This window comes from Corvus cornix, chromosome 3 (genome assembly GCF_000738735.6).
Source record: "Corvus cornix cornix isolate S_Up_H32 chromosome 3, ASM73873v5, whole genome shotgun sequence".
NCBI classification, from domain to species: domain Eukaryota; kingdom Metazoa; phylum Chordata; class Aves; order Passeriformes; family Corvidae; genus Corvus; species Corvus cornix.
This window is the reverse complement of record NC_047056.1, coordinates 5,804,827-5,817,250: the sequence shown is the minus strand read 5'-3', so window position 1 is coordinate 5,817,250 and position 12,424 is coordinate 5,804,827. Positions and strand designations below refer to the sequence as shown.

Sequence of the window (12,424 nt, the reverse complement as noted above, 5' to 3'; positions counted from 1 at the left end):
TAAATTTGAGCCCAGTGGAGCAGTGGATACTCAGGAGAAGCCAGAAAACATGGTCACCCAGAGAGCAAGCTCAAGTGTCCTCTACCAGCTATGAACAGCATCTTACCTTAGCAAAGTAGCTTCCCGTGGTGAGGAAACTTAGAACTCAGAAGGAACGAGGAACTGAAAACTCCTGCCACACACTTGGAGACACAGCAGCAAACTTCACACACTTGCTCATTGCTGGATGCCTTTGCCACACCTGGGGACAGGGGGCACCTGAAAACGCTAGAAACAAACAAACGCTAATTACGGAACTCTGTAGGTTAACTATTTTTGTAGTTCAAAATGAGCTATCACAACATAAAAGAGGAGTTTTCTGAACTTCCCAGTCCAGCACCTGCAGTTTCTGGGACCGGATCCTAAGCTTGGGATGAGCAGGGCAATGCTCAGCTACTCTCATATCCAGTAAAGCATCTCTGGTTCTGAAAAGACACACCAGAATCTTCCCATGTTTGCCATTCAGGATTTTTATGCTCACTGTTGCCAATTACTCCACTTAACCCTTGAAAAGTACTCTTCCAGCTAGTCAGTACCTATTCTCCTCGTTGTTATTCACACTCCTTCATTCATAAACTGCCCATTCACCTTTAAGGTTCAACAACTCTGTTTCAAAAACATGACCCACTTACCACAGAACTGCCTAGAACTAAAGGAACGAGATGTTCTGAAGAGCATGAGAGGGCTGTCACAGACAGGTACTATTATCTTTTTGCACTGGTAAGTGCCTTTTTAAACTTTTGTGGAACAGCTGAATGCAATTAACAATGAAAAATTACTGTACAATGAAAAATAATTATACTCCTTTCTGCATGGAGATCAGGCATTAAATACTTCTCTTTTGGCTAGTTATAAACTCTGCACCTATAAATGAAAACAAACCCATTCATTAACACATTAATATAAAACGGGATATTCCTGACAGTGACTGCAGGAATAGAGAGAAGAGTGAACACGTGAAAAGTATTAATGTATTCACAGAAGTATTTCTTGTACTTACAGGAATGAATACAGGAAAAGTGAATACAGGAAAGCAGAACAGCTAAGGAAAAGCGGAGGTCAGGGAACAAAGTTATTTGAACTTGTTTTGGCCAGGGCACTTCTGCCCGCCCACAGAAAGCCTCAGAGACCTGGGCGCAAGTGTAAGGCAGAGTGACTGCAATGGCAGGTAAGCAAGGAAGAAGAATCAGAGATATTATATACGCATATACATATTTTTAAGCGCGGCCAGTGCCTGGCCGGGCCGGGCAGGGGTGAGGAACGGGACACAGCGGCTGAGGCGGCACCTGAGGGAGGCTCGGTGGGAGCCGACCGGCACCGCCGCCAGAGCACCGGTTCTCCCCGAGCATCCCCTCACAGGTTTAACTGAGGAGAAAAGAGGGGCTGGAGCCCGAGGGGCGACCGCAAGAGCCGGGCGGCACAAGGCGGCCGTACCTCTTCCCACGCCGCGCCCGCCTCCCGCCGCTCCTCTGCCCTACCCAAAATGGCCGCGCCTGTCGCCACCGCCCGCCCCGCGCTGCCCGCACGCAAAATGGCCGCCAGCGGCCGAGGCGGGTCCGGGCCGCGAGTGACGCGACGCTCGGCTAATGGCGAGCGGGGAGGAGCGGCACGTCCGGGGTCGTGCTGCTTTCACTTCCTCTTCTTCCTGCCGGGCCGCGTTTGAACGCGTGGTGGGCGGGTGAGTTCTCGTTGCCTCGGGAGGGCTCTTGGGCAGCTGCTTCCTCGGGCCCTCCTAGAGCGGGGAGAAGCCTCAGGTGCGCCGCGCCCGCGGTCTGTGCCCGAGGGAGCCGCTGCCCCCTCAGCCGCCCGCGCTTCAAGGTCGCTGGGACCCGGGGAAGGAGGAGAAGGAGCGGGTTGTGAGGGCTCCGGAGCGCGGTGCAGGGGTGGTTGGTGGAGCGTGTTACACCTGTCAGGGGCATGGCGTTGGGCGGGTGTAGGAGCATTTCCTCTCCGACTTGTAGCTTCGTAGCCGCTCAGACCAGTGAGGTATTTTGGTAGGAAGCTTGAGTATACGTGCGTTTTCTTTTTGAAGTAGGTACTTCTTGACGAAATCCCATAGAAAGTAGTGCTTTCCCGTTTCTTATTATATAAGGATTAATTTATTGTCTTTGTAATGGTGCCGCTTCTGAATACCATAAGGTGCTCAGGCAAAGCTGCACGAAGATAAAGTGGTGTCAGAAGCATCACACCTTGTTTTGCCTGCAGTTTGAAAGTTCTATATTCCCTTAGGAGCTCAGTTTGTCATTGAATTTTATTAATTAATTGGGGGGGAGGAGGGGAAGGTGTATTTTGCATCTACTTTTGGGCTTCAAATATTTACCATCTGAGCAGTAGCGCTTGTAATTAGCTAAAGCTTTGTTGTGTTTAAGATTTAGCATGCCAAAGCTCGAAGCAAATGCTGCAATTAACATTTCAAAATGTCTGAATTGAGGTTATTTTTGTAATTTTTTTTAGGTTCACAAAGTAAGGCTTTTTTGTTTAGTGTTTTAGTCATCTGCTGCAATGCAATTAAAAGTATTAACATTCAGCTTCATCTGTTCAGTGTTATTATTATAGAGTAAGAAAAAAAGGATTTCTAGGATATATTCAAAATAATAAATTATCTTTACCTAGGTAGATGCCAGTTTGCAATGGGTCTTAAAACCTTCTGGAAGGACTACAAAGTTCTGATTGTTGTGGGAGCTGGCCTTGGGCTGGTGCACGGGGGCTGGTTACACATGAAGTCCAGTCCTATCTTCCAAGTGAAGACAGAGGATTTTGTTCCAGAACCTGGGATTGTGACATTCATGATGCAAAGTGATCGCAAAAATAAAGAAAAGTAGCATTAGTACTTTGTTTTTTGGGTAAGTTGCCTAATTAGTTGTATCTGTGTCTTTGAGGGAGGAGATGAATTTATTGAGAATTTTCAAACAGGTACAGCCTTGGTATTCTAACTTTAGTCTTTCAGAGTTTTGTTCTTCTTTGAAACTGAGTTAATTTTTTGTACCTACGTGGACCCAAAAAGCGCATCATAAAATCTCAGAAACTACTGCTAAATCCCACTTGATGGGCTCAATTAAGTGAGGGTATTACATGTCTTAAAGATATCTAAAAACAAACTCCAGTAACTTCAAGAGAGTAATCGGACTCTATAACAGTATCCCTTCAGGCTCAAAACTGCCCAGAAATAATTGTGACTTGTAACATATTCTGTGTTCATAGGGATGGTGATTACAATAGAGAATGAAACAAAATGAAGTACAAGTGTAAATACTGTAGAGTTTGCATAGAAATGTAAATAAACATTGATTTAAGTTTTACTGTTTTAAGAACTGAAAAACTTTCTTGGTTGGCATCTTGAAGTAAGAAACCTTTGTTTGAGCCAGATTTCTTAAAGTTGTTTGGACATCAAAAGCTGTTGTTTCTGTTGCCTGGCAAGCACTGCTGACTAGTTGAGTTCTTTTGTTCTTGAGTAAAATCAGGTGAATATCGCTGTTGTTTTGATACTTCAGTGCAATTCAGTGAAGTTTATGGTAGCCTGTTACTTATAGACTTGCTGGTAACAGTATAGACCAGTGGTCAGAATTGAAGTTATTAACAAACGGGTATAATTGGTGCAATGTGTTTGTAGTAAAATCATATTAGTAGATTTTCTCAGTTAAAAAGCATTTTAGCATATGTAGGTCAGTTGTACGAGGTCCAACGAGGCCCAGTGCCATGTCGTGCACTTGGGTCACAACCCTGTGCTAAGCTACAGAGAAGAGTGGCTGGAGAGATTCCTGGGAATGCTGGTGACAGCAACTGAACGTGAGCCAGCTGTGCCCAGGCGGCCAAGGGGATCCTGACCTGGATCAGCAATGGTGTGGCCAGCAGGACCAGGGCAGTGATTGTCCCCTCTGCTTGGCACTGGTGAGGGGCATCCTCTTTCAAAGAGGACACTGAGGTGCTGAATGAGTCCAGAGAAAGGCAATGGTCCTGTGAGGAGTGGCTGAGGGAGCTGGGGGTCTTCAGCCTGGCGAAAAGAAGGCTCAGGGCAGCCCCATTGCTCTCTACAAGCACCTGGAAGGAGCCTGCAGGCAGGTGGGGGTCGGTCTCTTCTCCGAAGTAACAAGTGATAGAACAAGAGGAAGTGGCCTCAGATTGCACCAGGGGAGGGTTACATTGGATATTAGGAAAACTGTCTTTACAGAAAGGGGTGGCAAGCACTGGCACAGGCTGCCCAGGGAAGTGGCTGAGTCACCATCCCTGGAGGTATTTAATGGATGCATAGATGTGGCACTTGGGGACATGGTTCAGTGGTGGCTTGGCAGTGCTGGGGTAACAACAGAACTCGATCTTAAAGGTCTTTTCCAGCCACAATGATTTTGTGATGCAGTGTTTGTCCTTCTGTGACTTTTTTTGGTGAAAACTAAAATAGGTCAAGCTATACAATATCTTCATAAGATTATTCTAATAGCTTTCTGGTTTTTATTGTAGGTATAACTAACCTTGAAGGTTTTCATCTGTGACTGTTGCCAGAAAAGATGAAGAAAACTACCTGGAGTAGAAAGAACTTTCTGCTTGTAGCAGGACTGTCACTTATAGGTGTTCATTTAGGAAGCATGCTTGTAAACTTTGTTGCAAAAAAGTCTGCTCAATCTCATTCAGAAGCTAAAAGAGATCGTCATGAATGAAATGGCTTCCTGCTGTCACTCTCATGTTTTGCAACATGATTTAAGCCTCATTTTAAGAGAGCTGTGATGAGTGATTTCAGGAATGTTATGTTACTGTATGTACTGTTTCACACTGAAAATAATAATTCCTACCTGCAAAGAATTAAAAGCACTACTTTTAAAATTTAAAATTGCTGTAAGTTATAGATCCAAGTAAAAATGAATTGTTTTGTTGACTAGAATTAAAATCTTACCTTGACAATGTCTCGCCTTGAAGCTAAAAAGCCTCCGTTATTTATTAGTGAACCTTTAACTAGAGATGCGGTGAGTCAGTCGCTGTCTTTGCTGAGTGGAATATTAAAATCTTCCTATGGTCCTGCTGGCCGACTCAAACAGCTCCACAATGGTGTGGGGGGTTGTGTTTGTACCACTTCCCAATCCTCAGCCCTCCTGGGGCACCTTTCCACCAGCCAGCCTGTGCTGCGTGTCCTGACAGCCTCTGTACAGAACCATGTGTCACGTTTCAGTGACTGTGGCTTATTCACTGCCATTCTGTGCTGTGGCTTCATTGAAAATTTCAGGAGCCTGAATGTTGCACCTTTTACTATCATTAAAATAAGCAAGCATCTTTTGAGTTTGTGCATGGACCACCTGAAATCTGAGGCTTGTGGCTGCCGGGTGCCCGTGGATTTTGGCAGTGTTGAGACTCTTGTTTGTTTGGTACGTAGCATTTTAACAAGCAAACCTGCTTGCATGCTTAATAAAACAGAAGTTGATCATCTCACCACATTGGTTTTAAAGGCTTTTATATTTACTATTCCATGTCATGTTCAGACTAATGCTGTTTTAGGGAAGTGTATGATAGTACCTGTGAAAGGTAGAAGAGTTGTGGATTCTACAGTTCTTCCTGGACTGCTGATAGAAACGCCAGAATTTCAATGGGGAAAACCACTTGCTGTCAAAAGGACTGGTTCAAACACGATCAAGACTGCACTTTTCAGTGTGTCCATGTCAGGAGATGGCTTTAACGCCGAGGAAGGAACTATAGCAGTCCATCACGGAGTTTCTCTGGAAATGTCAGAGCTGAATCAGTTGCTTAATGTGGGGAAGCAGCTGGTTAAGGACGAGGTGGGCCTTGTAATGTGCCAGAAAGTGATGCATCCATCCTTGAAGCAGTACCTGAAGGAGAACGGTGTCGTTGCCGTGGACAGGGCTGGGCTGTCTCTGATGGAGCCCCTGGGCCGCATGACAGGTAACGAGCCAGTTCTCTGCTCTGAACCCTTGGCCTGGAGCTTTCATTGTAAGGTGAACATTACCTGGGGTGGTGTCATTGCAGAGGAAGGAGTCTCTTATTTCACTCTGTATCCTACCTTAGCAGCTGAGCAGGAGTTGTTCTTGTCTAGTCTGAAAACCATTTTTTGAGGTGAGACTGGTCTTCTGCAGGCCATAGGTGTTATTACTGCTTGCTGCATGAGGGATATCCAATTCCAGTAACTTTATTTTCAAACTCTGATTCAAGGCAAATGAAACAATTACTTTATTTTATCTCAAACTACCACCAAGTCCTGCACTTTGAATGTGTTGGTTTCTGTTTGTGATTTCCTGTGAAATCATAGCTATTGGACAATGTATATAGTTTTAAAAGGCAAGAGGAATAAAGTTTATACTTTATGAAATGTATCTGCTAGCTGTTATGATGGTACAGCATACTGTTTTCTGCTTTTTTTAATTGACAGGTTCACAGCCTATAGCTTCCATACATTCGTTGTCTCCTGCCTGTTATGGCAGCTTGAAAGATTTGTGCCTTGAGAGTTTTGCTTCAAAGCATTTTCTGCATCTAATTCCGGAGGACACGGTTATCTGCAGCCTGATACTCTGTAACAGAAGTGAAACAGCATGGGATGAGCTGAAGGTAGGCAAGTTTTCTTCAAATCTTTTCTTGGAAAGTCACGTTTTTAATGGAAAAATAAAATACTGAGAAATATTAAATACACTGAGTTTAGAAACATAATTTTTTTGGTACATAAATGAAATTTGTTTCTAGGATTTCAAAATCCTTGAAGTGGTCATGTTCGTTTAATGTGTCTTTTAATACAGGAAGTTGTTTAGGGACAGACACATCTTTCACCTGTTCTTGATGCCAGTGCTGGATAAATATTTTCATTCTCATTACTTGGTCTATGAGAACATAAAAATAAAAACTGCCTAGCAAAAAGCCAGCAGCAACACCTACAATGATAGTCAAGCATTGTTTTGCATTGAATAGTTGGCCTGGAAATGTCATTGATACTGATTGACTTTTTATATATAGCCCTGTTTTGAAAAAAAATGAATAAAATGCAGCTTTTTATTTCTGCTTTTCCATAGTGTGGACAAATAAAGAAAATTTCTCATTAAGTGAACATGGGTTTGGAAATCACTCAGCAGCTTTATATCTACGTGTAATTCAAGTTTATGGAATCTGTACCAGAAACTACTGAAAATTTGGGGAAATTTTCAATGGGGAAAATTCCTATTAATCATGGTATGTCTGACAAGAATTTCATATGATTTTCAGCGTGTCTGTGAAACTGCAGAACACGTGTTACAGTTAACAATGAAGGAACCTTTGGCATTATTAGGAGGGGGCTGTACAGAAACTCACCTGGCTTCATACATAAGACATAAGGTATGTAAGACATCAGGGTTTCAAAGATGCTTAATATACTTGAGAAACAAGAATTTATGTAGAATCACTGCAGCAGTTAAAACACTTGTCTCTTTCTGGATTAATGTGGCATTTTTGCTAACTACTAATATGAAATAAAGGCGTCTGTTTGAAGCACTCCGTTTTAATTATGTCTTTTTAACACTATATTTGTACTCGTTAATCTTTAGGTATCTATTATAGTAATTGCATGTTTTTAAGTGTTAAAAATATGTAGATTTTTTATATTGAAAGATGATAATACATCTTTGACTCCTATTGTGGAATAATCATGACCTAAACATTTTTAGTTAGAACTGAACCATCTGTTTCGGGGAAAGATGCAGCAGCATGATACATAAAATTTAAAATTATTTCTGTAAAACAGTGTTCTAACTTTGCTTTCCTGGTTCTGGTTTCTTTTTTAGAGTTCCACTCTGCCTGACAGCACTTTCAAAGACCTAGATTGTTCTCAGACGCAATACCAATTGGTTGCTGATGGGTTTTGCCGTTCCCTGGAGTCTGTAGCTCACTCTCTGAGTCATGATGATGGAGAAATTCTTATAGACATGGTTTATGGACACTGTTGGTTTGTTCCATCAGGTTCTCCCTGTGTCTCAAAGTGGTCAGATTTAGTTTCAAAATGCGGCTGTGGGATGAATGGTAACACAGAGGACCTCAGCTGGAGGTTTTTGCAAGGCCAGTCTGGGTCTCCTGTTGTGCAGGGCTGCCCTCAAGAGCCCTCAGTAAAGGTTACTGACCTCCTGACTCTGGATTGCTTTGCTGCCAAGTGCAGTGGCCTGCAAGTAGCTCTGGAGACAGCCAACCTGATTTTGGATCTTTCATACATAATTCAAGATCAAAATTAGCTCTGATCTAACGTGATTTGTGTTGTATAGCAAGACACTGGGTTGAAAGCAGGATAATGTATAATGTGTTAAAACACTTGAATTGGTTAGAATGTGGATAACACACAGAAATTTTAAATTCAACAGTTGGCCACTGAGTACTATTCTCATTGTTAACCTACTGTGCTCTCAAGCATTTTCAAATGTTCAACCTGTTACCTCTGCATTAAGGAAAGTTTTGGATGTTTGTTAGCTCTGTGGCATCTTCAAAGGAAAGGGAAAAATGAATTCACTAGCTGAGAAAACATGTTATGTATTAGAATTTATATAGTCTCAACAAAAGCTTTACACATTCAAAGAGACGTATTGCAGCAGAATTTTGTCACTGAAACTTCTAATTTTATAGGTAAAAAAGGCTTGGCTTGGCAGATGCCTTGAGCCCCTTGTTTTTAATTTTGTTCTGAATTTTTCGTCACCATACGCTGCATGCAGTTTCTGTTTCTAAATGGCTGAAAGATTTTAATTCATATATGTAATTTATTTAAGAAGTTATAAAAACTTTAACCTGGAGCTCTTAAGGTAGCAGGTAGCTAATAGAAGATTTGAAAAGAAATGACAGTCTAGGTGGAAAAAAAAAAAGTCAAATGGACCTTGATTGTCTTCTGTGGGATACAGGACAGTCTATAATGAAGTTTCTATCATTTAAGCAAAGCTGCAAGAAAGAATGTCCCACTTACCATTCAAGTAACTGACTATGCATGGCTTCTTTTAATGAAGTAAGGCTTTAAGCTGCTGAGGCTTGTTTTGATCTTTAAATAAGACTGTAGACTGAATGATCAAAACTTTTTCTCATTCTCAGCTTGCATGCAAGATCAAAAAGGGTGTTAGAGTTTCTTACTTAAGCTCATTTTCTCTACCACTTTTCTTCTCCCTTTTTGTTTTCAGTCACAAGGGACAAATTGTTCATGGTGTGTTTCCAGAAAACATCCGAGTCAGTTGTAGTCTAGTCTGCTTATGTTTTTCCTGGTCTCTTAAGTTTTAATATATTTATTTAATATAAGCAGTAGAATTGTTATGTATAACTCAGTTTTGAAATATGTAATTAAAAACAGATCTTTCCAGACCTTTTGTACCAAGTCCTTTTAATTTTAAGAGTATAAGTAATCATTTTCTCACTGGGAAAAAATGAAGAGTTATTTAAAGTTCTTTATCTTTTTATGACCTGAAATGATTGCTTCAGTGCTATAAGGCATCCTTTGGGGACTTGTGGGAGAATGTTACAAGGGTTGAGAATGGAGGCTCTTCAAAGCTGGTTACTGAAAAGGCTGCTTTTATATCTTGATCCTCCCGTATGCCATGAACTATATGAAAACATCAGGAATAATGAAGCCAAATGATGGTGTGTATCTTAAGGCACAGAAGAATCTTGGTAATACTTCATCTAATTGTGATTCTCCAGCTCAGTGCTGAATTATACTATTTTACTTCCTATAATAGCAGCTTGTTATGCAGTGTGAAAAATGTTGAGTTTAGTGACTACAGCTGTGAAGTGAAAATTAAAACAATATTCAAGTAGAAGAAGTTGTGAGCGTTCTTTTGTCTTGGTATCTGAAGGTCAGATCACAGCTCTTGAATTAGAGCTGACAATGGTTTTTATTCTCCCCCAAAGAAATTTGCAGATTAGAAAACTGAAAAAAATAAATTTAGTTTTTGGTAAGTAGCTAAAATTTCATTTATACCTGAACTAAAAGATTGTTTCGTATATAGATAATTTTAATAACGATGAATTTTTTTCTCCTACTGTGATTAAAAAGGATAAATAAGCAGCTTGCTGTGCTGTTTGTGGACAGTTCTTAGTTATACTGCAGTATGCTTGAACCTTTAGTGGTTAGTGTTGCCTCATCTTTGAGGGGTAACATAGGAGGAGTACAACTTCGGATACTTTTTAAAATCCAAGTAAAAAGAATTTTGTCTCTCATATACAGCAACATAAAGTAACTTTTTTGAACTTTCATGTTTTCTGATAAAATTTGGGTACAAAAATGGTTGGGTTTCTCCCTGTGTTTTAAAGTTGACAAAACGAAGTATAATGCCTCTGAGAGGCCACTATGGTTTTATTCCTGTTCCTCTTGATATTTGAAGTTTGTTCAGTGGGAAATATTAGCATTACATAAGTATTAAGAGACAAGTGTTTTCTGATCATGACCTCAGTCATGTCTGATTTCCACAGATTGCTCAGAGGCTGTTAATTTAAACTTCAGTAATTCTACTGATAATGCACAAGAAGTATGAACGTTCATTTCCAGCCTTCTCAGCTGTGTTCGTGCTCCAGGCTAGAAGGAGAAATAAAGGAGTGCCGATATTATAATCACTCAGGTCAACATACTTAAGTAAGATGCCAGTGTAATACAGCTGCTCCTCAGTTCAGTATTTGTTTGCTATTTCAGTTCCCATTTGATACTTAAAACTTCAAAGGGAAGACTTGAAAATGCTGATTAATTAAGGGATCTTTTTTCCTACTATTGTGACCTGTTTCAAGCAGATGCACCATTAAATAATATTATTTTGGCATTGGTTAAGAATGCATGCCTGTTTTTCATTGATTCTGCTTCTTTTCTGTGACTTTGTAGAGTCACTCTGAGCCATATCTAAAGTCTTTTCCTGTCTATTCTATCTATAAAATGGGAACAAAGATTTGTGGGTGAAGAGTTCTAAGATCCAGATGTAAAGTGAAAAACTACTTGCTGCACAGGAACAAAGAAAAAGATATTTTAAAATAACTCAAATCCTTGATAAAATATTAGAGTAATTTCATTAAGGGAGCTTTGATTAGGATTTCATGTCGACTCCTTAAATTATTTTGCTGGGTAAAACACCACGTTTTTTTTATATTGAACCTGGATGCATTTTCTTGTTCTCTGAAGTTCCAGCAGCAGTATATCACTGTTGCTACCAGTATTATGATTTATTGCTTTGCATCTTCAGTACAGACACACACAGAAATGTGACCTTAAAGCTCTGTGCAGATATGGTTGGAATTCAAGATGAGCAATGTCAGACATGTCAGCAATCCTTACTGTGTCGTGTCTTCAGAGTCTGTGCTCTGTGTTTCAGAGTAGATGTTCAAATGATGCTAATCCTGTCAGACAGGCTAGAAACAGATTTGTGAGTTTGGGAAACCTAACCTTACTATATTGTTAGTGTAACACTGGTTTGTTGGTTTATAACCTTGAATTATTTTTTTAATTCAAGTGTTTGGGCTTTTTCGGCTGACCAGCCGTTTACAGTGTTAATCTGTCCCAGTAAGGAAAGAGAATATTGATTGCTGTCAAATCTTGTAAGGAAAATAGTGCCCAGAATATCACAAGCACAGTAGAGCATGTACAAAATAATTCACCTTACCTGAAACCTCAATTCTTGAATTTTACTTGTGCCCTTATGTTGCTGTGCTGGTTAGCAAAATGTGGTATTTCTCACATTTTCAGCAGTGCCATGTGAACTGAGTCATGTAAGTATTACACTCTTCAATCTCAGGAAAATCAATATCTTTGAGTCAGTCAATGTCGTAGGAAGAACTTTAACTGGATCTGCATTTACTGCTGTTCTGAAGATGCAGAACCAGTTGGACTTCATTGCAAAGGGACTGCCTCCAGCATGCTCACAATCTGCCAGCCAGGCTTTTCGAGAAGCCATATTACAATGGTTAGTTCTAGAATATTAGTAGCTTTTATCCATTATTGTAAATATGGGTTATTTCTATGTTTGCCAGCAGAGACAAGATGCACAGTACTAATAACTGTTTGACTGGTAACACTGTGATCTTAAATTCTCATTTAAGAAATACCTTTACTTTTTGTCTGTATGCATAGCCTGGTTTAAATTAGTCTTGCACATAGTAAGTTCAAAAGCATATACAAATTTATTCTTTATGCAGAAGCAGAAATGTAGTCGCAGTGTATGTAAGTAGAGCCACCATGTCATTATTCCAGTCACCAATAAAATTAATTGCAGAATAGGTTCCAGGATTGGGCTGGGAACTTTGTAGTTTAACTCTGCTGACTTCCGTTATTCTTGACCTAACCATTAAACACATTTTATTTTCATACCTTACTGCAAACGTCTCTATAAACTTGTGCTTTTAAATCTGCTTGCACATGAAAAGCTTTTATTCAAGCTTTCATCATGTGCCTGGAAGGCCCCAGCTGTGTGTGTCTGCCTTG

At 40.4% G+C, this 12,424-nt stretch overlaps 2 protein-coding genes across 14 annotated transcripts in view; one reads left to right on the top strand and one right to left on the bottom strand.

Moving 5' to 3' along the window:
• LOC104691528 (SLX4 interacting protein) overlaps positions 1-1,561 on the bottom strand; it is a 72,164-nt gene extending 70,603 nt beyond the window's left edge. Inside the window, exons 1-2 of one of the 4 annotated variants that reach the window (XM_019288006.3) lie at positions 1,518-1,561; positions 107-267 (exon numbers count right to left, since the gene is read on the bottom strand). The gene's annotated coding sequence lies outside the window, so the exon portion shown is untranslated. Of the gene's footprint in view, positions 1-106; positions 268-1,039; positions 1,156-1,473 lie in introns of those variants that run through there. The other 3 variants (XM_019288005.3, XM_010403050.4, XM_019288007.3) reach the window with 3 other exon arrangements.
• Positions 1,147-9,782, top strand: MKKS (McKusick-Kaufman syndrome). 10 transcript variants are annotated; one of them, XM_010403049.4, is made up of 7 exons: positions 1,634-1,717; positions 2,653-2,882; positions 4,495-5,390; positions 5,505-5,922; positions 6,407-6,582; positions 7,228-7,338; positions 7,785-9,782. In XM_010403049.4, the coding sequence occupies exons 3-7, from the start codon at positions 4,932-4,934 to the stop codon at positions 8,223-8,225; spliced, it is 1,605 nt and encodes a 534-aa protein (XP_010401351.3). In that variant the 5' UTR covers positions 1,634-1,717; positions 2,653-2,882; positions 4,495-4,931; the 3' UTR covers positions 8,226-9,782. The 10 variants fall into 10 exon arrangements, with proteins under 10 accessions (XP_019143549.3, XP_010401348.3, XP_010401351.3 ...); XM_019288004.3 differs by lacking the exon at positions 1,634-1,717 and adding an exon at positions 1,147-1,207 and having other exon boundaries at positions 4,495-5,922; XM_010403040.4 differs by having other exon boundaries at positions 4,495-5,922.
• The last annotated feature ends 2,642 nt before the right edge of the window (positions 9,783-12,424 follow it).

Excerpts from the sequence above, each read along its gene's own strand:
- MKKS (XM_019288004.3), top strand. The coding sequence starts at position 4,932 with ATGTCTCGCCTTGAAGCTAAAAAGCCTCCGTTATTTATTAGTGAACCT. Across the intron at positions 6,583-7,227 it reads CAGCATGGGATGAGCTGAAG|CGTGTCTGTGAAACTGCAGA; the intron begins GTAGGCAAGTTT and ends TATGATTTTCAG. Across the intron at positions 7,339-7,784 it reads CTTCATACATAAGACATAAG|AGTTCCACTCTGCCTGACAG; the intron begins GTATGTAAGACA and ends TTTCTTTTTTAG.